The sequence below is a fragment of the Aphelocoma coerulescens genome, chromosome 25, assembly GCF_041296385.1.
Source record: "Aphelocoma coerulescens isolate FSJ_1873_10779 chromosome 25, UR_Acoe_1.0, whole genome shotgun sequence".
In the NCBI taxonomy this organism is placed as follows: Eukaryota; Metazoa; Chordata; class Aves; order Passeriformes; family Corvidae; genus Aphelocoma; species Aphelocoma coerulescens.
Genome location: NC_091038.1, coordinates 2253137 through 2275998, shown reverse-complemented (window position 1 = coordinate 2275998; position 22862 = coordinate 2253137). Strand labels below are relative to the sequence as shown.

Here is a 22862-nt window from a genome sequence, read left to right as displayed (position 1 = left end):
ATCCCCACTGTCCATCCCCACTGTGCACCCCCATCATCCATCCCCAGTGTCCATCCCCACTGTCCATCCCCACTGTACACCCCCATCATCCATCCCCTGTGTCCATCCCCAGTATCCATCCCGTGTCCATCCCCAGAATCTATTCCCAGTATCCATTCCCAGTGTCCATCCATTGTGTCCATCCCCATTATCAACTCCCAGTGTCCATTCCAGTGCCCATCCCTGTTGTCCATCCTGAGTGTCCATCCCCACTGTCCATCCCCTGTGTCCATCCTGTGCCCATCCCCTGTGTCCATACCCATTGTCCATCCCCAATGCTGACCACTGCATCCACCCCCAGTGTCCATCTGCTGTCCCATCTTCATTGTCCATTCCCAGTGTCCATCCCCAGTGTCCATTCCCATTTTCCATTCCACCTGTCCATCCTGAGTGTCCAGTCCCATCGTACATCCCCAATGCCACCTGCAGTGTCCATCCCTACTGTCCATCCCCATTTTCCATCCTCATTGTCCACCCCCAGTCCCATCCCCCAGTGTCCATCCCCAGTGTCACCCCCATCATCCACCCTGCATCATCCCCATTTTCCATCCCCAGTGTCCATCCTCATTTTCCGTCCTCATTGTCCATCCCCAGTGTCCATCCCCATTTTCCATCCCCAGTGTCCATCCCCAGTGTCCACCCCCAGTGTCCATTCCCAGTGTCCATCCCCAGTGTCCATCCTTATTGTCCATCCCCAGCGCCATCCTGCACATCCATCCTCATTGTCACCCACGGTGTCCACCCCCAGTGCCACCCACAGTGTCCATCTCTGCTGTCCATCCCCAGTTCCCATCCCTATTGTCCATCCCTATTTTCCACCCCCAGTGTCGACCCCCAGTGTCCACCCCTATTGTCCATCCCCATTTTCCATCCCCAGCTCCATCCCCCATGTCCATCTTCAGTGTCACCCCCTGTGCCACCCCCAGTGTCCATCCCCTGTGCCACCCCCAGTGTCCATCCTCAGTGTCCATTCCTATTGTCCATCCCTATTTTCCAGCCCCAGGGCCACCCCCAGTGTCCACCCCCAGTGTCCATTCCCTGTGCCACCCCCTGTGTCCACTCTCAGTGTCACCCCCGGTGTCCATCCCCAGTGTCCATCTCTGGTGTCCCTCCCCAGTGCCCGTAGCCAGTGTCCATCCCTATTTTCCACCCCCGGTGTCCATCCCCAGTCTCCATCTCTGGTGTCCCTCCCCAGTGCCCGTAGCCAGTGTCCATCCCTATTTTCCACCCCCAGTGTCCACCCCCAGTGTCCATCCCCTGTGTCACCCCCAGTGTCCATGCTCAGTGTCACCCCCAGGGCCATCCCTATTGTCCATCCCTATTGTCCATCCTTATTGTCCATCCCCATTGTCCATCCCCAGTGCCACCCTCAGTGCCATCCTTGTTGTCCATCCACTGTGCCAACCCCCTATGTCCACACTCAGTGTGACCCCCAGTGTCCATCCCATGTCCATCCCCATTATCTATCCCCAGTGTCCATCCCCTGTGTCCATCCCTATTGTCCATCCCCATTGTCCATCCCCTGTGCCACCCTCTGTGTCCACGTTCAGTGTCACCCCCAGGGCCATCCCCATTGTCCATCCCTGTTGTCCATCCCTATCGTCCATCCCTGTTTTCCATCCCTGTTTTCTATCCCCATTTTCCAACCCCAGCCCCATCCCCATTGTCCATCCCCTGTGCCACCCCCGGTGTCCATCCCCAGTGCCCATATCCAGTGTCCATCCCTATTTTCCACCCCAGTGCCCATCCCCGGTGTCCACCCCGCCCTGGCCACGCTCCGGCCGTGTCACCGTGGCTCACTCTGAGCCTGGCCCAGCCCGGAGGGGTTCGAAGCCACCGCGCCGAGCGGGGCTGGCGCTGTCCCCGGCCGGGGACCGTCCCCGCCGAGCCCCGGCCCCGTCACGGCCCCCGGGGCCCCCCCAAAATCACAGACGCGGCTCCGCACGTGCCCGGCCGAGCCCCAATTCCCAGCGGGAGCCGGGAAGGGTTAAACTGGGAACTGGGACGGGAACTGGAGCAGTCCATGGCCTCGGGGCCGGGGTTTGGCCCCGCCGGGGCAGCGGCAGAGCCGGCTCGGGCAGTCCCGGAGCGGCCGGAAGGGCCGAGCGGGGCCGCGGGGCAGAGCCGGGCCGGGCGGGGCCGGGCCGGGCCGGGCTGGGCACGGAGCTGGGCACGGAGCTGGCACCGGAGCGGGGACATGGCACAGGGTGGGGGACATGGCACCGGGTGGGGGGCACAGCACAGGGTGGGGGGCACAGCCCACTCTGGGGGGCACAGCCCCGTGGGGCGGTCACAGCACGGAGTGGGGGGCACAGCCTGGGGTGGGGGTCACAATCCCGTTTGGGGGACACAGTCAAGAGTGAGGGTCACAGCACGGGAAGGGGGGGTCACAGCCCCTTGGGGGGGGGGGTCACAGCACCTTGGGGGGGGGGTCACAGCACGGGAAGGAGGGGTCACAGCCCAGTGCAGGGGTCACAGCACAGAAAGGGGGGGTCACAGCCCGGTGTGGGGGTCACAGCCCGGTGTAGGGGTCACAGCCCAGAGTGGGGGTCACAGCCCCTTGGGGGGGGTCACAGCACAGAAAGGGGGGTCACAGCCCCTTGGGGGGGGTCACAGCCCAGTGCAGGGGTCACAGCCCCTTGGGATGGGGGCTCAGCCACCCCCAGGCCAAGGCCAAGGACAGGGCCACCTGTCCCAGGTGGGCACTGTGACCCCAGGAGCACGTGGGGTCTGGGGGGTCCCTGGATGGGGGTGGGGGCACACAGGTGGGGGGAGGGCATGGGTGACAGTGTCGGGGTGTGCCCGTGTCCCTGAGCTCCCGTGTCCCTGTGCCCTCGTGTCACTGATGGGTGTCCACGTCCCTGTGTCCCCATGTCCCCCTGTTCACGCTGTCCATGTCTCCTGTGTGGCCTCAAGGGATACGAGCAGGGACAGTGTCCTTGGCAGGGCCTTCCCATGGGGCTGAGCCCCCCTGGTGTCACCCCAACACCCGCTGTCACTTGTCCCTGTCCCAACTCCTCCGCCCATTTGTGTGTCCCTGTCCCAGCTCTTCTGGCCCCCACCATGGCCCTGTCCTAACTCCTGCATCCACCCTGTCCCAGCTCTTCCATCCCCCACCATGGCCCTGTCCCAGCTCCTCCATCCGTCCCTGTCCCAGCTCTTCCATCCCCCGCCGTGGCCCTGTCCCATCTCTTCCATCCCCCGCCGTGGCCCTGTCCCATCTCCTGCACCTGCTGCCACGTCCCTGTCCCAGCCCCTCCATGCCCTGCCAGTGTCCTTGTCCCCAACAGCTCCATCCACTGTCCCATCTCCTCTGTCCACCCTGTCCCAGCTCCCCCATCCACTGCCACTGTCCCTGTCCCCAAGGGTTCCATCCACTGCCATGTGTCACCGTCCCAACTCCTCCATCCCCTGCTGTGTCCCTGTCCCCAACACCTCCATCCAACGCCGTGGCCTTGTCCCACTCCTCCGTCCATCCCGTCCCAACTCCTCCATCCCTGCCATGTCCTTGGCCCCAACATTTCCATCCACTTCTGTCTCCCTGTTCCAGCTCCTCCATCCCTGCCCCGAGCGTGGCCCTGTCCCCATCCCTGCCACGCCACCACGTCCCCATGCAGTGACCAGTGGGCTCGGTAGGTGCCATGGTCCCCACGCTGCCACCGCCAGTGCCCGCCAGCCCAGGGGCAGGTCCGGAGGAGGGATCTGCTGCCTTTAAACCCCCGCTCCAACCACACCTTTAAGCTCTTCGAGTCCCACTCCAAACCCAGAATCCTTTCGGGATCCGTGGGGCCGAGCTGCCACCTCCAGCCGCTGGTGGCTTTGTCCCACTGTCCCCACTCAGCGCCCACAGCGGGGCCACGTCCATCCCATCCCCATCCCTTTCTCGGGGTGTCCCCCTGGTGCCCCCCTGGTGTCCCACTGGGGTCCGGCCGGGGTCCGGCGGGCCGGGCGCTGCCTAATTAGGGGGTAGGAGCGGAGCAGGGCGGCAGCCACGCACAGCTCGGAGCCACTCACTCATCCCACAGGAATCCTCCCCACGGGGAGGAGCGGCCCCGGCCCAGCGCCTAAAAGGGCCCCGCACGGGCCGGGTGCCCTCGGAGCCTCGGAGCCTTCCTGCGTCCTCCTCCTCGTCCTCCTCCTCCTCCTCCGCGGCCGCAGCGCCATGGCAGGGCACGGCGCCAGCCTGCTCCTGCTCCTCGGGATCCTGCCAGGTAGGAGGATCCCGGGATCGCGGCTCCCCGAGGGATCCCGGAGAGGCTCCGAGCCCCGGGATGGAGCGCAGGGCGCGCCCCGTGGTCACACACCTGCGGCCACCACCGGGGTCCTGCCCGTGCGGGACAGGGCAGGTGGCATCGAGCCCGACGTGTCGCTGGGGCTGCCGGGGGGTGACAGCCCCGAGGGGACCGGGACCAACCCGGGACACCCCCGTGGGCGCCCGATGTGGGAGATGCGACCCGCGGGTGGGGGGCTGCAGGTGTGGGGTCGGGGGACTGCAGGTGTGGGGTCTGGGGGTGTCAGGGCACAGGTTTGGGATGCGAGGGGTCCCTGTGCCCTGTCACTGCTCCCGCGGGTGGGGAACTGCAGCTGTGGGGTCTGGGGGTGCTGCCAGGAGCATTGGGACACAGAATTGGGGGACGATGGGTTCCTGCTCTCTTCAGGTCGGGTGCTGCAGGTGTGGGGTTCAAGGTGTGTCAGGGCACTGGTTTGGGGTGTGATGCGTCCCTGTGACCCACAGGGTGAGGAACTGACAGATGTGCTGGGGCACAACTTGGGGTGCAACCCATCCTGTGTCCCGAGAATGGGGAGCTGCAGGTGTGGGGTTCAAGGCGTGTCAGGGCACCAGTTTGGGAGGTGCTGGGTCCTTGTGCCTGGTCCCTGTGCCCTGCGGAGGGGGGGACTGCAGGTGTGCGGTCAGGGTGTGCCAGGGCACAGGTTTGGGGTCCCTGTGCCCCATCCCTGCTTCCCGTGGGTCAGAAGCTGCCGGTATGGAGTTCGGGGGTGCCAGGATAGAGGTGATGGGCCCCTGTCCTCTGTGGGCCGGGGGCCACAGGTGTGGGGTCAGGAGGGTGTCAGGGCACAGGTTTGGGGTGTGATGAGTCCCTTCCCCATTCTGTCCCCTGTGGGTTGGGGGGTGCAGGTGTGGGGTCAGGGATGTTGGGGCACAGGTTTGGGGTCTCTGTGCCTCATCCCTGCTCCGCATGGGTGAGGAGCTGCAGATGTGGGGCTGAGGGGTGCCAGAGCGGGGTCAGGGGGTGCTCTGGGTGCTCTTTCGGGGGGTGACGGTGCCGTTCTGTCCCCAGCTCTCCTCGTGGCCGTCAGGATCAACGGCAAGGGCCGGGAGGTTCTGTACCTGGCCAAGGGCGACTCGGTCAAGCTGGGCTGTCCCTATGTCCTGGAGCCCGAGGACAACGGTCCCCAGGGTGTGGGAATCGAGTGGATCCAGATCACGCCCGAGAGACCTGGCCCTGAGAACGTGGTGAGGGGCTCGGGCACGGTGGGACAGGGTTGGGGGGGTGGAGGGATGGGATCGGGGCTCGGCCAAGCTGAGGGACAGGCAGGGACAGGCAGGGACAGGCAGGGACAGGCAGGGACAGGCAGGGACAGACAGGGATGGGATGGGATGGGATGGGATGGGATGGGATGGGATGGGATGGGATGGGATGGGATGGGATGGGATGGGATGGGATGGGATGGGATGGAGAGAAGGAGAGGGAAGGACAGGCAGGGACAGGCAGGGACAGGCAGGAATGGGAAGGAGAGAGAAGAGGGAAGGACAGGCAGGGACAGGCAGGGACAGGCAGGGATGGGCAGGGACAGGCAGGACAGGTAGGGACAGGGAGGGACGGGACGGAGAGAAGGAGAGGGAAGGACAGGCAGGGACAGGCAGGACAGGCAGGAACGGGAAGGACAGGCAGGACAGGGAGGGACAGGGAGGGATGGGCAGGGAGAGGGAAGGACAGGCAGGGACAGGGAGGGATGGGCAGGACAGGCAGGGACAGGGAGGGATGGGCAGGGACAGGCAGGGCAGGAAGGTCTGGAAGGACAGGGAAGGACCAGACAGGGTCTGGAAGTGCTGGGATGGGAAGGACCAGACAGGGACAGGCAGGACAGGCAGGGAGGGACAGGGAAGGACCAGGCAGAATCTGGAAGGATGAAGCAGGACAGGATGGGATGGGATGGGATGGGATGGGATGGGATGGGATGGGATGGGATGGGATGGGATGGGATGGGATGGGATGGGATGGGATGGGATGGGATGGGATGGGACCCAGCTGAGCAGGCAGGACAGGCAGGGACAGGCAGGGACAGGGAAGGTCTGGAAGGACGGGGAAGGACCAGGCAGGACAAGCAGGGCTAGGATGGGATCAGATGGAGCCCAGTGGAGCAGGCAGGGACAGGCAGGGACAGGCAGGGATGGGAAGGAGAGGGAAGGATGGGCAGGGATGGGAAGGAGAGGGAAGGAGAGGGAAGGACAGGCAGGGATGGGGAGGGAAGGAGAGGGAAGGAGAGGGAAGGACAGGCAGGGATGGGAAGGAGAGGGAAGGAGAGGGAAGGAGGGGCAGGCTCTGCAGGTTCTGAGCAAGGCAGGCAGGGATGGGCAGGGCAGGGAAGGTCTGGCAGCATCTGGGAGTGCCAGGCTGGGAAGGAGCAGGGCCAGGCAGGGCCAGGCTGGGACAGGCAGGGACAGGCAGGGACAGGCTGGGACAGGCAGGGCCAGGCTGGGACAGGCAGGGCCAGGCAGGGCCAGGCTGGGACAGGCTGGGAGGGACAAGACAGGGCCAGGCAGGGCCAGGCAGAGCAGGGAACAACCAGCCAGGGACAGATGGGGCTGGGAAAGGCCTGGGACAGGCAGGGCCAGGCCTGGGCCAGGCAGGGCCAGAGGGAGGCCAGGGAAGGAGCAGGAACAGGCAAAGAGCCATTGCTGAGCCCCCCCTGCCCTGAGAAACCCCCACTGTGCCCAAAGCCAACCCAAAGTACCTCAATACTAATCCAAACCCAACCTTAATCTAGCTCTAACCCCAATCCTAACCAAAAGCAAACCTAAACCCAGCCCTAACCCAACCCCAACTAACCCTAACCCAAACTAACCCGAACCCAAGCCTAACCCAACCTTAACTGAACACAAACCAAACCCTAACAGCACCCTAATCAAATCCTACTGCAAAATAACCCAACCTAACCCTGACACAAACCCAGCCTAAAGCCAACCCCAACCCAAACCTAATTAACCCTAAACCAATCTAATCCTAACCAAACCCTAACCAACACTAACAAAACCCGACATTTAACAAATCCTAACCAAAATTAACCCAAAGACAAACCCAAACCACAAACCTAAACCCAACTAACCTTAACTGACCTTAACCCAACCCTAACCCCAAGCTTAAATCTAACCAAAACAAACCCTGACAAAACCAAGACCAAACCCAACCCTAAACCCAACTAAACCTAACTCTAACCCCAACCCCAATCTTAATCCCAGCCCTAAATCTTACATACAGCTCACCAAAACCGTAAACTCAATCCTACACAAAACCAAACTCTGACCTCAAATCCCACCCTAACCAGATTCCAGACCTAAACTAAACCTAACCCTAACCCCACCCTAACCAGATTCCACACCCAAAATAACCCTAACCCGAACCTTAAACCCTAAACCTAACTAAACCAACCCAAACGCAACCCAAGCCTAAACAAAATCCTGAAAAACCATAACCCTAACCTAAACCGAACCCAAACCGAACCCAACCCTAACCAAACCGAAACGCTACCCCTAACCCTAAACCAACCCAAACCCAACCAACCTCCACCCAAGGCTAAACCAAACCTCAGCAAACCTTAAACCTTACCTAAACCCAACCCTAACCTAAACCCAACCCTAACCCTAACCCAACTCTAACACAACCCTAACCCGAATCCAACCCTAACCCAAACCCAACCCAATCAACATTAATCCACGGCTAAACCGAACCCTAATAACCTTATCCCTAACCTAAACTCAACCCTAACCCAAACCAAACCCAAAACCAACCCAACCAACCCTAACCCAAGGTCAAACCAAATCCTGACAAACCTTAACCCTAACCTAAACCCAACCCAGACCCAACCCCAAACACAACCTAAACCCAAACCCTAACCCAACCCAAACCCTAACCCTAACCCAACCTAACCCAACCCAAACCCAAACCCTAACCCAACCTAACCCCAACACAAACCCAATCCTAACCCAATCCTAACCCTAACCCAACCCTAAACCCAACCCTAACCCTAACCTAAACAAAACCGTAACCCAAACCCTTACCCAACCTAAACCCAACCCTAACCCCAACCCAATCCTAACCCAATACTAACCCTAACGCTAACCCAAACCCAACCCAACAAACCTAAATCCAAGGTTAAACCAAACCCTAACAAACCGTAACCCTACTCCTAACCCAACGCAACCCAAACCCTACCCCTAACCTTAACCCAAACCCAAACACTAACCCAACCTAAACCCAACCCAAACCTAACCATAACCCAACCCTAACCCCAACCCAAAACCAACCCTAACCCAGCCTAAACCCGACCTTAACCTAACCCGAGCCCAAACCCAATCCTAACCCAGTCCTAACCCAACCCAAACCCAACCCTAACCCTAACCTAAACACAACCCTAACCCAAACCCTTACCCAACCTAAACCCAACCCTAATCCCAACCCAATCCTAACCCAATCCTACCCCAACCCAAACCCAACCCAACCCCAAGCCCAGCCCAACCCCCAAACCCCACCCTCCCCGCGTCCCCAACGCCGCCCTGACGCTGTCCCCGCGTGTCCCCAGTTCCTGTCCTACCAGGACCACCACGTGAACTACGGCAGCGGCTCGGGGCTGCAGGACCGCGTGGCCTTCGTGCAGACGGACCCGGGCCAGCGCGACGCCTCCATCCGCGTGGCCGACCTGCAGGAGAGCGACACCGGCACCTACCAGTGCCGCGTCAAGAAGAACACGGTGGCCGTGCACGAGGTCATTGTCACCGTGCAAGGTGAGGCCATCGCTCCCGGCGCGGCCCCGGTGCCGCCTGTCCCCTCCTGGCTCGCACACGCGGAGATGGTGCTGGTTCATTGTGGTGGCTCCTGGTGCCACTGGTGGTGTCCCCTGTCCCCTCCCAGGTCCCCCTTCCTGGGTGGCCGCAGTGGCCCTGATGGTGTCCCCTGTCCCATCCCCTCCTCCCCAAGGTGATCCCCTCTCTTCCCACTCCTGAGTGGCCACTGGTGGCGCTGGTGGTGTCCCCTGTCCCCTCCCAGGTCCCCCTTCCTGGGTGGCCCCTGGTGGCCCTGACAGCGTCCCCTGATGTGGCTCTGACGGTGTCCCTTGTCCCCCTCCCAAGTCCCGTTCCTGAGTGTCCTCCCCGGTGGCCCTGACGGTGTCCCCTGTCCCCCTCCCAAGTCCCCTTCCCGGCTGGCCCTGACGGTGTCCCTCTAAGTGGCACTGACAGTGTCCCCTGTCCCCCATCCAGGTGGCCCTGACAGTGTCCCGTGTCCCCCTCCAGGTGATCCCCTCTCTCCCCGTGTTGTGCTCCCTCTCCTGGGCGGCCCCCGGTGGCCCTGACAGTGACCCCCATCCCCCTCCCCACCCCCCTCCCTGAGTGGCCCCTGGTGGCACTGACGGTGTCCCCTCAAGTGGCACTGCCAGTGGCTCCTGTCCCTTGTCCCCCTCCACGGTGGCTCCGTCCCTGTCCCTCCTCTCCCCCGTCCCTCATCCCCTGTTCCCCCGGCTACTCCTGATGGTGTCCCAGTCCCCCTCCCGAGTATCCCCAGTCCTCCCAGTGTCCCTCCCGGGTATCCCAGTCCCCCTCTTGAGTATCCCCAGTCCTCCCAGTGTCCCTCCCGGGTATTCCAGTCCCCCTCCCGAGTATCCCCAGTCCCCCCAGTGTCCCTCCCGGGTGTCCCAGTCCCCCTCCCGAGTATCCCCAGTCCTCCCAGTGTCCCTCCCGGGTGTCCCTGTCCCCTCCCGGGTGCCCCCGCGGTGTCCCCTGACTGTGTCCGTGTCCCAGCAGAGAAACCGGCGGCCCCGCAGTGCTGGAGCGAGGGGGAGCTGATCGAGGGGGGGTCGGTGCTGCTGCGCTGCTTCAGCCGGGGGGGCACCGCGCCCCTCTCCTACCAGTGGGCAAAGCTGGCCGAGGGCTACGGGGGTGGGCGCCTGCCCTCGGGGACCCTGCAAGGTGGGTGCCGGACCCCCCCAGGGGGGCTCGGAAGGGGATTGGGGGGGTTCAGGAGGGGCTTTAGGGGGTCCCTGCCCTCAAGGACCCTGCAAGGTGGGTGCCGGACCCCCCCAGGGGGGCTCGGGAGGGGATGTGGGGGGATTCAGGAGGGGTTTTAGGAGGTCCCTGCCCTCGGGGACCCTGCAAGGTGGGTGAGGAACCCCGGGGGGGTGCGGGGGCACTCGAGGGGCTTCAGGAGGGGATTGGGGGGCACCATCCAAGGGGGTGCTGTGGCCATGGGGGGCACGGGGAGGGTGGGTGCACATGGGTGGGGGGGGCTGTGTGCTCCATGTCCCTGTGTCCATATCCGCGTGTGCCCCGTGTCCGTGTGTCTGTGTCTGCCCTGTGTCCGTGTCTGTGTGTGCTCGTGTCCGTGTGTCTATACCCGCGTGTGCCCCGTGTCCGTGTGTCTGAGTGCCCGTGTCCCTGAGTGCCCTTGTCCGTGTGCCCATGTCCGTGTGTCCATGTCTGTGTGCCCGTGTCCGTGTGCCCATGTCCATGTGTGCCCGTGTCCGTGTGCCCATGTCCGTGTGTCCATGTCTGAGTGTCCATACCCTCATGTGCCCCTTGTCCGTGTGTCCATGTCTGTGTGTGCCCCATGTCCATGTGTCCATGTCTGAGTGCCCGTGTCCCTGAGTGCCCGTGTCCGTGTGCCCATGTCCGAGTGTCCATACCCTCATGTGCCCCGTGTCCGTGTGTCCATGTCTGAGTGCCCGTGTCCCTGAGTGCCCGTGTCCGTGTGCCGTGTCCGTGTGTCCATGTCTGAGTGTCCATACCCTCATGTGCCCCTTGTCCGTGTGTCCATGTCTGTGTGTGCCCCATGTCCATGTGTCCATGTCTGAGTGCCCGTGTCCCTGAGTGCCCGTGTCCGTGTGCCCATGTCCGAGTGTCCATACCCTCATGTGCCCCGTGTCCGTGTGTCCATGTCTGAGTGCCCGTGTCCCTGAGTGCCCGTGTCCGTGTGCCGTGTCCGTGTGTCCATGTCTGAGTGTCCATACCCTCATGTGCCCCGTGTCCGTGTGTCCATGTCTGTGTGTGCCCGTGTGTGTGTCCATGTCCCCGAGTGCCCATGTCTGTGTGCCCATACCCGTGTGTGCCCCATGTCTGTGTGTCCATGTCCATGTCCGTCTGAGTGCCCATGTCCCCATGTGCCCGTGTCCCTGAGCACCCATGTCCCTGTGTGTCCCTGAGCACCCATGTCCCTGTGTGTCCCTGTCCCTGTGTCACTGTGTGTCCCTCTGTGTCCATATCCCTGTCCCTGTGTGTCCTTTTGTGTCCCTGAGCACCCATGTCCCTGTGTGTCCCTGTGTGTCCCTGTGTGTCCCTGAGCACCCATGTCCCTGTCCCTGTGTCGCTGAGCACCCATGTCCCTCTGTCCCTGTGTCCCTGTGTGTCCCTGAGCACCCATGTCCCTGTGTGTCCTTGTGTCCCTCTGTGTCCCTGAGCACCCATGTCCCTGTGTGTCCCTGTGTCCCTGTGTGTCCCTGTGTGTCCTTGTGTCCCCGTGCACCCATGTCCCTGTTCCTGTGTCCCTGAGCACCCATGTCCCTCTGTGTCCCTCTGTGTCCCTGTGTGTCCCTGAGCACCCGTATCCCTGTGTGTCCTTGTGTCCCTGTGTGTCCCCGTGCACCCATGTCCCTGTTCCTGTGTCCCTGAGCATCCATGTCCCTGTGTGTCCCTGTGTGTCCCTGTGTGTCCCTGAGCACCCATGTCCCTGGGTGTCCCTGTGTGTCCCTGAGCACCCATGTCCCTGGGTGTCCTTGTGTCCCTCTGTGTCCCTGAGCACCCATGTCCCTGGGTGTCCCTGTGTGTCCCTCTGTGTCCATATCTCTGTCCCTGTGTGTCCCTGTGTCCCTCTGTATCCCTGAGCACCCATGTCCCTCTGTGTCCCTCTGTCCCTGAGCACCCATGTCCCCGTGTGTCCCTGTGTGTCCCTGAGCACCCATATCCCTGTGTCCCTGTGTCCCTGTCCCTGTGTCACTCTGTGTCCCTGTGTGTCCCTGAGCACCCATGTCCCTGTGTGTCCCTGTGTGTCCCTGTGTGTCCCTCTGTCCCTGAGCACCCATGTCCCTGTGTGTCCCTGTGTGTCCCTGTGTGTCCCTGTGTGTCCCTCTGTCCCTGAGCACCCATGTCCCTCTGTGTCCCTCAGCACCCATGTCCCTCTGTGTCCCTCTGTCCCTGAGCACCCATGTCCCTGTGTCCCTGTGTGTCCCTGAGCACCCATGTCCCTGTGTCCCTGTGTGTCCCTGTGTGTCCCTCTGTCCCTGAACACCCATGTCCCTCTGTGTCCCTGTGTGTCCCTGAGCACCCATGTCCCTGGGTGTCCCTGTGTGTCCCTGAGCACCCATGTCCCTCTGTCCCTGTGTCCCTGTGTGTCCCTGAGCACCCATGTCCCTGGGTGTCCCTGTGTGTCCCTCTGTGTCCATATCTCTGTCCCTGTGTGTCCCTGTGTCCCTCTGTATCCCTGAGCACCCATGTCCCTCTGTGTCCCTCTGTCCCTGAGCACCCATGTCCCCGTGTGTCCCTGTGTGTCCCTGTGTGTCCCTGAGCACCCATATCCCTGTGTCCCTGTGTGTCCCTGTCCCTGTGTCACTCTGTGTCCCTGTGTGTCCCTGAGCACCCATGTCCTTGTGTGTCCTTGTGTCCCTGTGTGTCCCTGAGCACCCATGTCCCTGTGTCCCTGTGTGTCCCTGAGCACCCATGTCCCTCTGTGTCCCTCTGTCCCTGAGCACCCATGTCCCTGTGTGTCCCTGTGTGTCCCTGTGTGTCCCTGTGTGTCCCTCTGTCCCTGAGCACCCATGTCCCTCTGTGTCCCTCAGCACCCATGTCCCTCTGTGTCCCTCTGTCCCTGAGCACCCATGTCCCTGTGTGTCCCTGTGTCCCTGTGTCCCTGTGTGTCCCTGTGTGTCCTTGTGTCCCTCTGTGCCCCCACACACCCCATCCCTGGGGCCCAAGTGCCCCCCAGGTGACAGTGCCACCTGTCCCCCCCAGGCCGTGCTCCGGGTGACCTCCTGATCCGCAGCCTGACCGGGGCCCACGCTGGCACCTACCAGTGCCGTGTCACCAACCGCGTCGGGTACTCGGTGTGCCAGCTCAACCTGAGCCCCGGGCCCCGTGAGTGGCATTGGGGGGACACTGGGGACACAGGGGGGACACGGGGGGTGCCAGCTCAACCTGAGCCCCGGGCCCCGTGAGTGGCACCAGGGGCACCAGGGCTGGCTCTGGGTGGCACCGTGGGTGTCTCTGTGTGGCACCAGGGCTGGCTCTGGGTGGTTCCGGGAGTGTCCCTGGGCTCCAGGGTGGCACCAGGGCTGGCTCCGGGTGGCACTGTGGATGTTCCAGGTGCCAGGGTGCCCCGGGGCTGGCACTGGGGGTGGCTCTGGGCTCCAGGGTGGCACCGGGGCTGGCTCTGGGTGGCACTGTGGATGTTCCAGGTGCCAGGGTGCACCGGGGCTGGCACTGGGGGTGGCTCTGGGCTCCAGGGTGGCACCGGGGCTGGCTCTGGGTGGCACCACGGTGTCCCTGGGCTCCAGGGTGGCACCGGGGCTGGCTCTGGGTGACACTGTGGATGTCCCAGGTGCCAGGGTGCCCCGGGGATGGCACTGGGGGTGGCTCTAGGCTCCAGGGTGGCACCGGGCTGTCCCAGGCCGTGCCCAGAGCCACGGGCAGCCGGTGGAGGCCGGCGGTGACAGGGTGTGTCCCCGCGGCAGGTGGGCGCCAGGCTGGCATCATCGTGGGCTCCATCCTGGGCTCCCTCCTCCTCCTCAGCCTCCTGGGGCTGCTCATCTGGGCCCTGATCGCCCGCTACCAGCGCAAGGAGTGCCAGCGCGCCTGCAGCGACTGCAGGTGGGCACCGCGGGGGGACACGGGGTGGCACTGGGCTCTACTGGGCTCTACTGGGCTCTACTGGGCACCAGTGACTGGCACGGGGCACTGATGACCCACTAGCAGCGCGAGGAGGGTCCGAGGGGCTGCAGCGACTGCAGGTGGGCACGGGGGGACAGAGTGGGGACATGGGGTGGCACTGGGCTCTGCTGGGCTGTACTGGGCACCACTGGGCTCTGCTGGCGGCTGGTGGGCACCAGTGAGTGTTGCTGGGCACCACTGGGCACTGACAGCCACCACTGGGGCCCAGAGGGCACCAGTCAGGGCCTCTGGGCTCTACAGGGGGCAAGTGGGCAGCCAGAGGCTCCACGGGGCATCCCTGGGCACCGATGGGCACCACTGGGCTCCAGTGGTCACTGGAGTGGTGCTGCTGGGCTCTGCGGGGCACTGATGGGCATGGCTTGCACCAAACGGGCACCAGTGAGTGATACTGGGCAGCACTGGGCACCACTGGGCACTGGTGGGTATCACCGAGGTCCAGTGGTCACCACTGGGGTCCAAAGGGCACCACTGGGCACTGCTGGGGGCTGATGGGCACCAGTCACTGTCACTGGGCACCACTGGGCACCCCTGGGGTCCAGTGGTCACCACTGGGCACTGCTGGGCTCTGCTGGGGGCTGATGGGCACCAGTGGGTGACACTGGGCACCCCTGGGTAACCTGGTAACCACTGGGCACCCACGGGCACTACCAGGGGCCACTGCAGGTCACCTCAAGGTGCCACCAGTCTAACAGGGGTCTAACAGGCACCACTGGGTGCCACTGGGTGCTGCCAGGTACCAGTGGTGGGTGGCATCAGGTACAGGTGAGTGCCAGAGGGACACCAAGGGGTGCCACCACCTACGGGCAGGTGCCACAGGGCACCGACGGTCACCAAGAGGTGACCAGCTACAGGTGAGTGCCACCACCCACAGGTGGCTTCCAGAGGGGCACCAAGAGCCGAGCTGCTGCCCCTTTGGGTGCCACCGGGTGCCACCAAGCACCGACGGGCACCCAGCAGCGCCGCCGCTCGCTCTGACACCGTGTCCCCGCTTGTCACTGTGCCCGCAGGAGCAGCACGGGTGGCACCATGCCCCGGCCGTGCACGGCCTGTGCCCACCACTCGTACTCCCCGCACGGCATCAGCTACATGCAGTGCCAGCACGGCGACAGCGACGAGCGCGCGGCCGCGCTGCTCTGCAACGACGGCATCCGGCACCAGGTCCCCTGCCCCGCGCTGTGAGCCCGCGGCCACCCCCGGTGGCCCCTCCCCGCGGGGCCACCGCAGCGCCGGCGACAGAGCCGGGGACAGGAAGCGCCCGCCCGCAAAAGCGACGGCAGGAGAGGCTGCCAATCCTCAAAAAACCCTAAAAACCTCGCGAAATTCTATAAAAATCTAAAAATCCTATAAAATTCCCCCTGAAATCCCGTCCCCGGTGCCCCTCGCGGGGCCACCGCAGCGCCGGGGAGGGCGAGCGCCCGCCCGCAAAAGCGACGGCAGGAGAGGCTCCCAGCCCTCAAAAAACCCTAAAAACCTCGCGAAATTCTATAAAAATCTAAAAATCCTATAAAATTCCCCTGAAATCCCACGAAATCCCGTCCCCGGTGCTCCCCGCGGGGCCACCGCGGCGCCGGCGACAGAGCCGGGGAGGGCGAGCGCCCACCCGCAAAAGCGACGGCAGGAGAGGCTGCCAATCCTCAAAAAACCCTAAAAACCTCGCGAAATTCTATAAAAATCTAAAAATCCTATAAAATTCCCCTGAAATCCCGTCCCCGGTGCCCCTCGCGGGGCCACCGCAGCGCCGGGGAGGGCGAGCGCCCGCCCGCAAAAGCGACGGCAGGAGAGGCTGCCAACCCTCAAAAAACCCTATAAACCTCTCGAAATCCTATAAAAATCCTCCAAGTCGCTCAAAAATCCTATAAAAATCCCCTGAAATCCGGTCCCCGGTGCTCCCCCCTCCCCGCGGGGCCACCGCAGCGCCGGCGACAGCGCCGGGGACAGCGAGCGCCCGCCCGCAAAAGCGACGGCAGGAGAGGCTCCCAGCCCTCAAAAAACCCTAAAAACCTCGCGAAATCCTATAAAAATCTAAAAAGCCTATAAAATTCCCCTGAAATCCCACGAAATCCCGTTCCCGGTGCTCCCCACCCTGCTCCCCGCGGGGCCTCCGCAGCGCCGGGGACAGGAAGCGCCCGCCCGCAAAAGCGACGGCAGGAGCGGCTCCCAGCCCTGAAAAAAACCCTAAAACCCCTCGAAATCCCCCTAAAATCCCCCTAAAATCCCTCTCCCGCCGTCCCCGGTCCGTTTTCACCTCGTTTTGTTGCTTTATTTTGGGGTTTGGCCCCGTTTTTTACGCCCCCCCCCCCCCCCCCCCCGCATTTCCAGACCCTCCCAGTTCCCCATCCCCATTCCCAGTTTCCCCCCGGCCCGGTTCCCATTTCCCGCCCTATTCCCAGAGCCTTTCCCGGTTTTCCAGGACCCCCGCCGGGCTCCCAGCCGGATTTATTTGTCACCCGCCTGTCACCGCGGGCTCGGGGCTGACCCGGCCCCAAAAAACGGCTCCACCCCCGGTGCCCCCACATTTTGAAATTGGGGGGTTTTTTGGAGGGGGGGGTCGAGGCGCTGCCGGCACCGGGAGTTGCGGTTCGGAACGAAGCCAAAAGGAAAAGAAACCCAAAAAACCAAACCAAAACAAAAAAAAAAAGAAAACAGGAAAAAAGGAAAAAAAGGAAGAAGGAAATGGAATAAAATCGAGTGAATTGAGAGGGGGAGTGTGGTGATGTGGGGGGACAGGGGAGGGGACAGGGACGGGGACAGAGATGGGGACGGGGACAGGGGATGGGGACAGGGACAGGAGGGGACAGGAGGGGACAGGAGGGGACAGGAGGGGACAGGGGATGGGGACAGGGATGGGGACAGGGGATGGGGACAGGGACAGGAGGGGACAGGGATGGGGACAGGGACAGGAGGGGACAGGAGGGGACAGGGATGGGGACAGGGACGGGGACAGGGGATGGGGATGGGGACAGGGATGGGGACAGGGACGGGGACAGGGACGGGGACAGGAGGGGACAGGGATGGGGACAGGGACAGGAGGGGACAGGGGATGGGGACAGGGGATGGGGACAGGAGGGGACAGGGGATGGGGACAGCGACGGGGACAGGACGCCCCAGGCCAAGGATGGCCGGCGTGTCCCCGGAGGTGACAGCCGTGTCCCCAGCCCGCCCCTCTCAGGGAGCGCTGCGGCCGGAGGTGGCCTCTGTCCCCTCCCGTGGGGGACGCGGGGCTGAGGGGGTGAGGAGGGGACCTGTCCTTGTTCCTGTCCCCTTTTGTCCCTGTCCCCTTCTGTCCCTGTCCTTTCCTGTCCCCGTCCCTGTCCTCTCCTGTCCTTATTCCCGGTCCCCTCGTGTCCCTGTCCCCTCGTGTCGCCATCCCCATCCCTGTCCACTCCTGTCCCCGTCCCTGTCCCCTTCTGTCCCTGTCCTTTCCTGTCCCCTCCTGTCCCTGTCCCCTCGTGTCATTATTCCCTGTCCCTGTCCCTTCGTGTCGCCTCCCGTCCCTGTTCCCTGTCGCCATCCCCGTCCCTGTCCCCTCCTGTCCCCGTCCTTGTCCCCTCCTGTCCCCGTCCTTGTCCCCTCCTGTCCCCTTCTGTCCCTGTCCTCTCCTGTCCTTATTCCCTGTCCCCTCGTGTCGCCATCCCCGTCGCTGTCCCCTCCTGTCCGGTCCCTGTTCCCGTCCCTGTCCCCTTCTGTCCCTGCCCCCTCGTGTCGCCATCCCTGTCCCTTCCCGTCCCTGTCCCCGTCCCCTCCCGTCCTTATTCCCTGTCCCCTCCCGTCCCTGTCCCCTCGTGTCGCCATCCCTGTCCCTGTTCCCGTCCCTGTCCCCTCCCGTCTTTATTCCCTGTCCCCTCCCGTCCCTGTCCCCGTCCCCTCCTGTCCCCTCTTGTCGCCATCCCTGTCCCTGTTCCCGTCCCTGTCCCCGTCCCCTCTTGTCCCCTCCTGTCCCTGTTCCCTGTCGCCATCCCCGTCCCTGTCCCCTCCTGTCCCCGTCCCTGTCGCCATCCCCGTCCCTGTCCCCTCCCGTCCCTGTCCCCGTCCCCTCCTGTCCCCTCTTGTCCCCTCCTGTCCCCGTCCCTGTCCGCTCCCGTCCCCTCCTGTCCCTGTTCCCTGTCCCCTCCCGTCCCTGTCCCTGTCGCCATCCCCGTCCCTGTCCCCTCCTGTCCCTGTTCCCTGTCCCCTCCCGTCCCTGTCCCCGTCCCCTCCCGTCCCTGTCCCTGTCGCCATCCCCATCCCTGTCCCTGTTCCCTGTTCCCTGTCCCCTCCCGTCCCCATCCCCGTCCCCTCCCGTCCCCGTCCGGGCGCTGGGACCCGCCGGGGGGCGGAGCCAGCGAGGGGCGTGGTCATTGGGGGCGGGGCGATTACCGGTGACGTCATTCGGCCCCGCCCCTCCTCCAGGGCCCGTAGAAGCCGCCAGGGGGCGCTGGCGGCGGTTGCCGGGCAACGAAACATGGCGGGGCAGGTGGGGGAGGGGCGGGGGAAAGGGGGGAAAAATGGGGGAAAAATGGGGGAAAAGGGGGGGGAAATGAGACAAAGGGGGAATAAAGAGGGGGGGAAAGGGGCAGGAAAAGGGGGGAAAGTGGGGGGAGAGAAGGGAGGGAAGGAGGAGGGGAAGGAGGGGCAAAGGGGAGGCAAAAGTGGGTAAAGAAGGGGGGAATGGGGGGAAAAGAGGGGGGACAAAGGGGAGGCACCAGGACCGGGGGTCGCGGGGGGGTTCTGGGGGGTCCCGGCTCTCAAGCGACCCCTCACCCCCCTTCCCCTGCTCAGTACGAGGACGCGTTCAGCCCCCCCCGCATGCAGTGCTGGACCGTGCCCCGCCCCCCCCCCGCAGGTACCCCCCCAAAACCCCACGACCCCGGCCCTGACCCCCCCAAAACCCCCGACCTGGAGGCCTGTGGACCCCCCCCGCCTCGGAGCGGGACCCCCAGACCCCCCCGGACGTGGCCTGAACCTCTGGACCCCTCAAGCCCAGCCCAGCATCGGCCTGGCCCCCCAAAACCCCCCCCGGACCACCAGCCCCTCCCCAGCCCACTCCTGGCTCCCTGGGACCCCCCAAAACCCATCCCAGGACCCCCAAACCCCCTTCCTGATCATGCAGGACCCCCCCCAGCCCCAGCCTGGAGCCCCAACCCCTCTCCCTGGACCACCAGCCCCTCCCCCAGCCCAGTCCTGACCCCCCCGGGACCCCCAAAACCCCATCCCAGGACCCCCAACCCCCCCCTCCCTGGACCACCAGCCCCTCCCCCAGCCCAGTCCTGACCCCCCCCGGGACCCCCAAAACCCCATCCCAGGACCCCCAGACCCCCTCCCGGGGCCACCTGTCCCTGTCTTGAGCCCCCGGGACCCCCCAAAACTCCATCCCAGGACCCCCAACCCCCCTCCCTGGGCCACCAGCCCCTCCCAGGACCCCCCAAAACCCCATCCCAGGACCTCCAGACCCCCTCCCAGGCCCACCTGTCTCTGTCCTGACCCCCCAAAACCCCATCCCAGGACCCCTAAAGCCCCTCCCTGGCCCACCTGTCCCTATCCTGACCCCCCGAGACCCCCCAAAACCCCATCGCAGGCCCTCCACTGACCCCCCCTCGCCCCTCCCAGCGCCCCCCCCAGCGCCCGGCCCCCCGCGCCCCCACCCCGTTCATCGCCAACGAGCGCGGCCACCTCCTGCCGCACGTGGCCCGGTCCGAGGTGAGTCCCGGGGGCGTTCGGGGGGCGCCGCCGCTGCTGGGGGGACACCCGGAGCAGGACCACCCCCCCCCCGCCCTGGGTGTGCCCGCAGGAGTCGCCGTGGGGCACGTTCCTGGGCACCTGGGAAATGCCCCCGCGCATCCCCCCGGCCCGCCTGGACCTGAGCTCGCGTTCGCCCCGCGCCGCCGCCCGCCTGATCCAGGGACAGCCCCGAGCCCTGCTCCGAGCCTGCAACGGGCTCCGCACCCGCGTCACCGGCAAGGTGACAGCCCGGGACAGCGGGGACACCCGTGGGATACACCGGGATACCCATGGGATATAGCGGGATACCCATGGGATACACTGGGATACACCAGGGACACCCATGGGATACACTGGGATACAGCGGGGACACCTATGGGATACACCGGGACACCCATGGGATACACTGGGACACACTGGGACACCCATGGGATACACTGGGATACAGCGGGGACACCTATGGGATATACAGGGATACACCAGGGACACCCATGGGATACACTGGGATACAGCAGGGACACCCATGGGATACACTGGGACACACTGGGACACCCGTGGGATACACTGGGATACAGCGGGATACCCATGGGATACACCGGGACACCCATGGGATATACAGGGACACACTGGGACACCCATGGGATACACTGGGATACAGCAGGGACACCTATGGGATATACAGGGATACACCAGGGACACCCATGGGATACACTGGGATACAGCGGGGACACCCATGGGATACACTGGGATACACCGGGATACAGCGGGATACCCATGGGATACACTGGGATACACCAGGGACACCCATGGGATACACTGGGATACACTGGGACACCTATGGGATATACAGGGATACACCAGGGACACCCATGGGATACACTGGGATACACTGGGACACCCATGGGGATACAGAGGGACACCCAGGGACACCCCTGGGATACAGGAATTGCTCCGCACCTGCGTCACCAGCAAGGTGACACCCATGGGACTCCGAGGACACCCATGGGATACACTGGGATACACCAGGACACCCATGGGATACACTGTGTCACCCAGGGACACCCATGGGATACACCAGGACACCCAGGGACACCCATGGGATACATTGGGACACCCATGGGATACATTGGGACACCCATGGGATATACAGGGACACACTGGGACACCCATGGGATACACTGGGACACCCATGGGATACCCATGGGACACACAGGGACACCCATGGGACACACAGGGATACACAGGGACACCCAGGGACACCCATGGGATACACTGGGACACCCATGAGATACACAGGGACACCCAGGGACACCCAGGGACACCCATGGGATACACTGGGACACCCAGGGACACCCATGGGATACACAGGGACACCCAGGGACACCCAGGGACACCCATGGGATACACTGGGACACCCAGGGACACCCATGGGATACACCGGGACACCCATGGGATACACAGGGACACCCAGGGACACCCATGGGATACACTGGGACACCCATGAGATACACAGGGACACCCAGGGACACCCATGGGATACACTGGGACACCCATGGGATACACAGGGACACCCAGGGACACCCATGGGATACACTGGGACACCCATGGGATACACCAGGACACCCCCGGGACACCCCTGGGCCACTCCCGGGCTCGGGGAGGGGCGTGACACGGGGGGAGGGTGGGAGGTGGGGAACTGCGGTGAGAGGGGATGGGGAGATAAAGGGGGACAGGGATGGGGGACATGGGGGACAGGGGGGACATGGGGGACATGGGGATAATGGGAATGGGGGACAGAGGGACATGGGGGACAGGGGGATGGGGACAGGGGGACATGGGGGACACGGGGACAATGGGAATGGGGGACAGGGGGACACGGGGACATGGGGGACTGGGATAATGGGAATGGGGGACACAGGGACATGGGGGACAGGGGGATAATGGGAATGGGGGACAGAGGGATGGGGGATATGGGGGACATGGGAAGGGGGGACAGGGGGATGGGGGACATTGGGGACATGGGGATATTGGGAATGGGGGACACGGGAATGGGGGACATGGGGACGGGGGGATAATGGGAATGGGGGACAGGGGGGATATGGGGACAAGAGGGGACAGGGATGGAGGACATGGGATAAAGAGGGGACACAGCGATGGGGGGAATCTGGGAATGGGGGATCTGGGGATAAAGGGGGGACACGGGAATCGGGGAGATGGGGATGGGGGGCACACAGAGATAAGGAGGGGGACAGGGACATGGGGATGGCGGATCCCTCTGAGGGGACCCCAAACTCCCAGTGCCCCATTTCCCCTCCCTGGGGACCCCCACCCCCCTTACCCCCCTTCCTTCTTTCCCACAGTTCCAGAAATCCTGGGACACGGAACCTTCTGGAAAGGGCCAGGGGGATCTCAGTGGGGCTTCCCCCCACCCTGAGGCCCCAAATCCTGGGGACAACCCTGGGGGGGGACCCTGTCCCCAAAATCCCCCTGGCTCTGGGGGCCCCCCCAGCTCCTGAGCCCCCGGAGGTGGCTTTGCTGTCATTGTCCCCTCCCCTGGGGACAACCCCCCCCCCCCCAAATCCCCCCTCAGGGGGGCACAGAAGGGTCTGGACCCCCCCCAAAAAAGGGGAAATAAAGGCTGGGAACTGCAGGAAATCCTTGGAAAAAAACCCAAACCCTTCAGGATTCAGGGCTCGGCCCTGCCCCCTCCTCTTCCTCCTCTCTGATCCCAGGGGAGGCTCCTGTTAATTGGGAAATTAATTAGGGATGGGGTGGGATGGGATGAAAGCCCCGCCCCCCCCTCCTGCCACCGCGGGTTCCCCCCTAAAATCTCCCCCAAAATCCCAACCAGGAGAGCAGATTTTCCCCCAAAATTCAGGGATTTTCCCAGGGGGATCCTTCCCCACACGGAGCTGGGGCAGGAATCTGGGGCGGAGCAGCTCCTGCTGGGAAGTGT

General features: G+C 63.9%; 2 protein-coding genes across 2 annotated transcripts; both read left to right on the top strand.

Moving 5' to 3' along the window:
* The first annotated feature begins 4201 nt into the window (after nt 1-4201).
* VSIG8 (V-set and immunoglobulin domain containing 8) lies at nt 4202-15388 on the top strand. Its single transcript, XM_068995118.1, has 8 exons — nt 4202-4250; nt 5340-5515; nt 8863-9064; nt 9539-9571; nt 10076-10243; nt 13274-13396; nt 13975-14128; nt 15217-15388. Exons 1-8 carry the CDS (start codon nt 4202-4204, stop codon nt 15386-15388), a joined length of 1077 nt encoding a protein of 358 aa, XP_068851219.1.
* A 3262-nt stretch (nt 15389-18650) lies between these two features.
* CFAP126 (cilia and flagella associated protein 126) lies at nt 18651-22543 on the top strand. Its single transcript, XM_068995068.1, has 4 exons — nt 18651-18662; nt 19796-19885; nt 19977-20147; nt 22267-22543. Exons 1-4 carry the CDS (start codon nt 18651-18653, stop codon nt 22420-22422), a joined length of 429 nt encoding a protein of 142 aa, XP_068851169.1. The 3' UTR covers nt 22423-22543.
* Nucleotides 22544-22862: the final 319 nt, after the last annotated feature.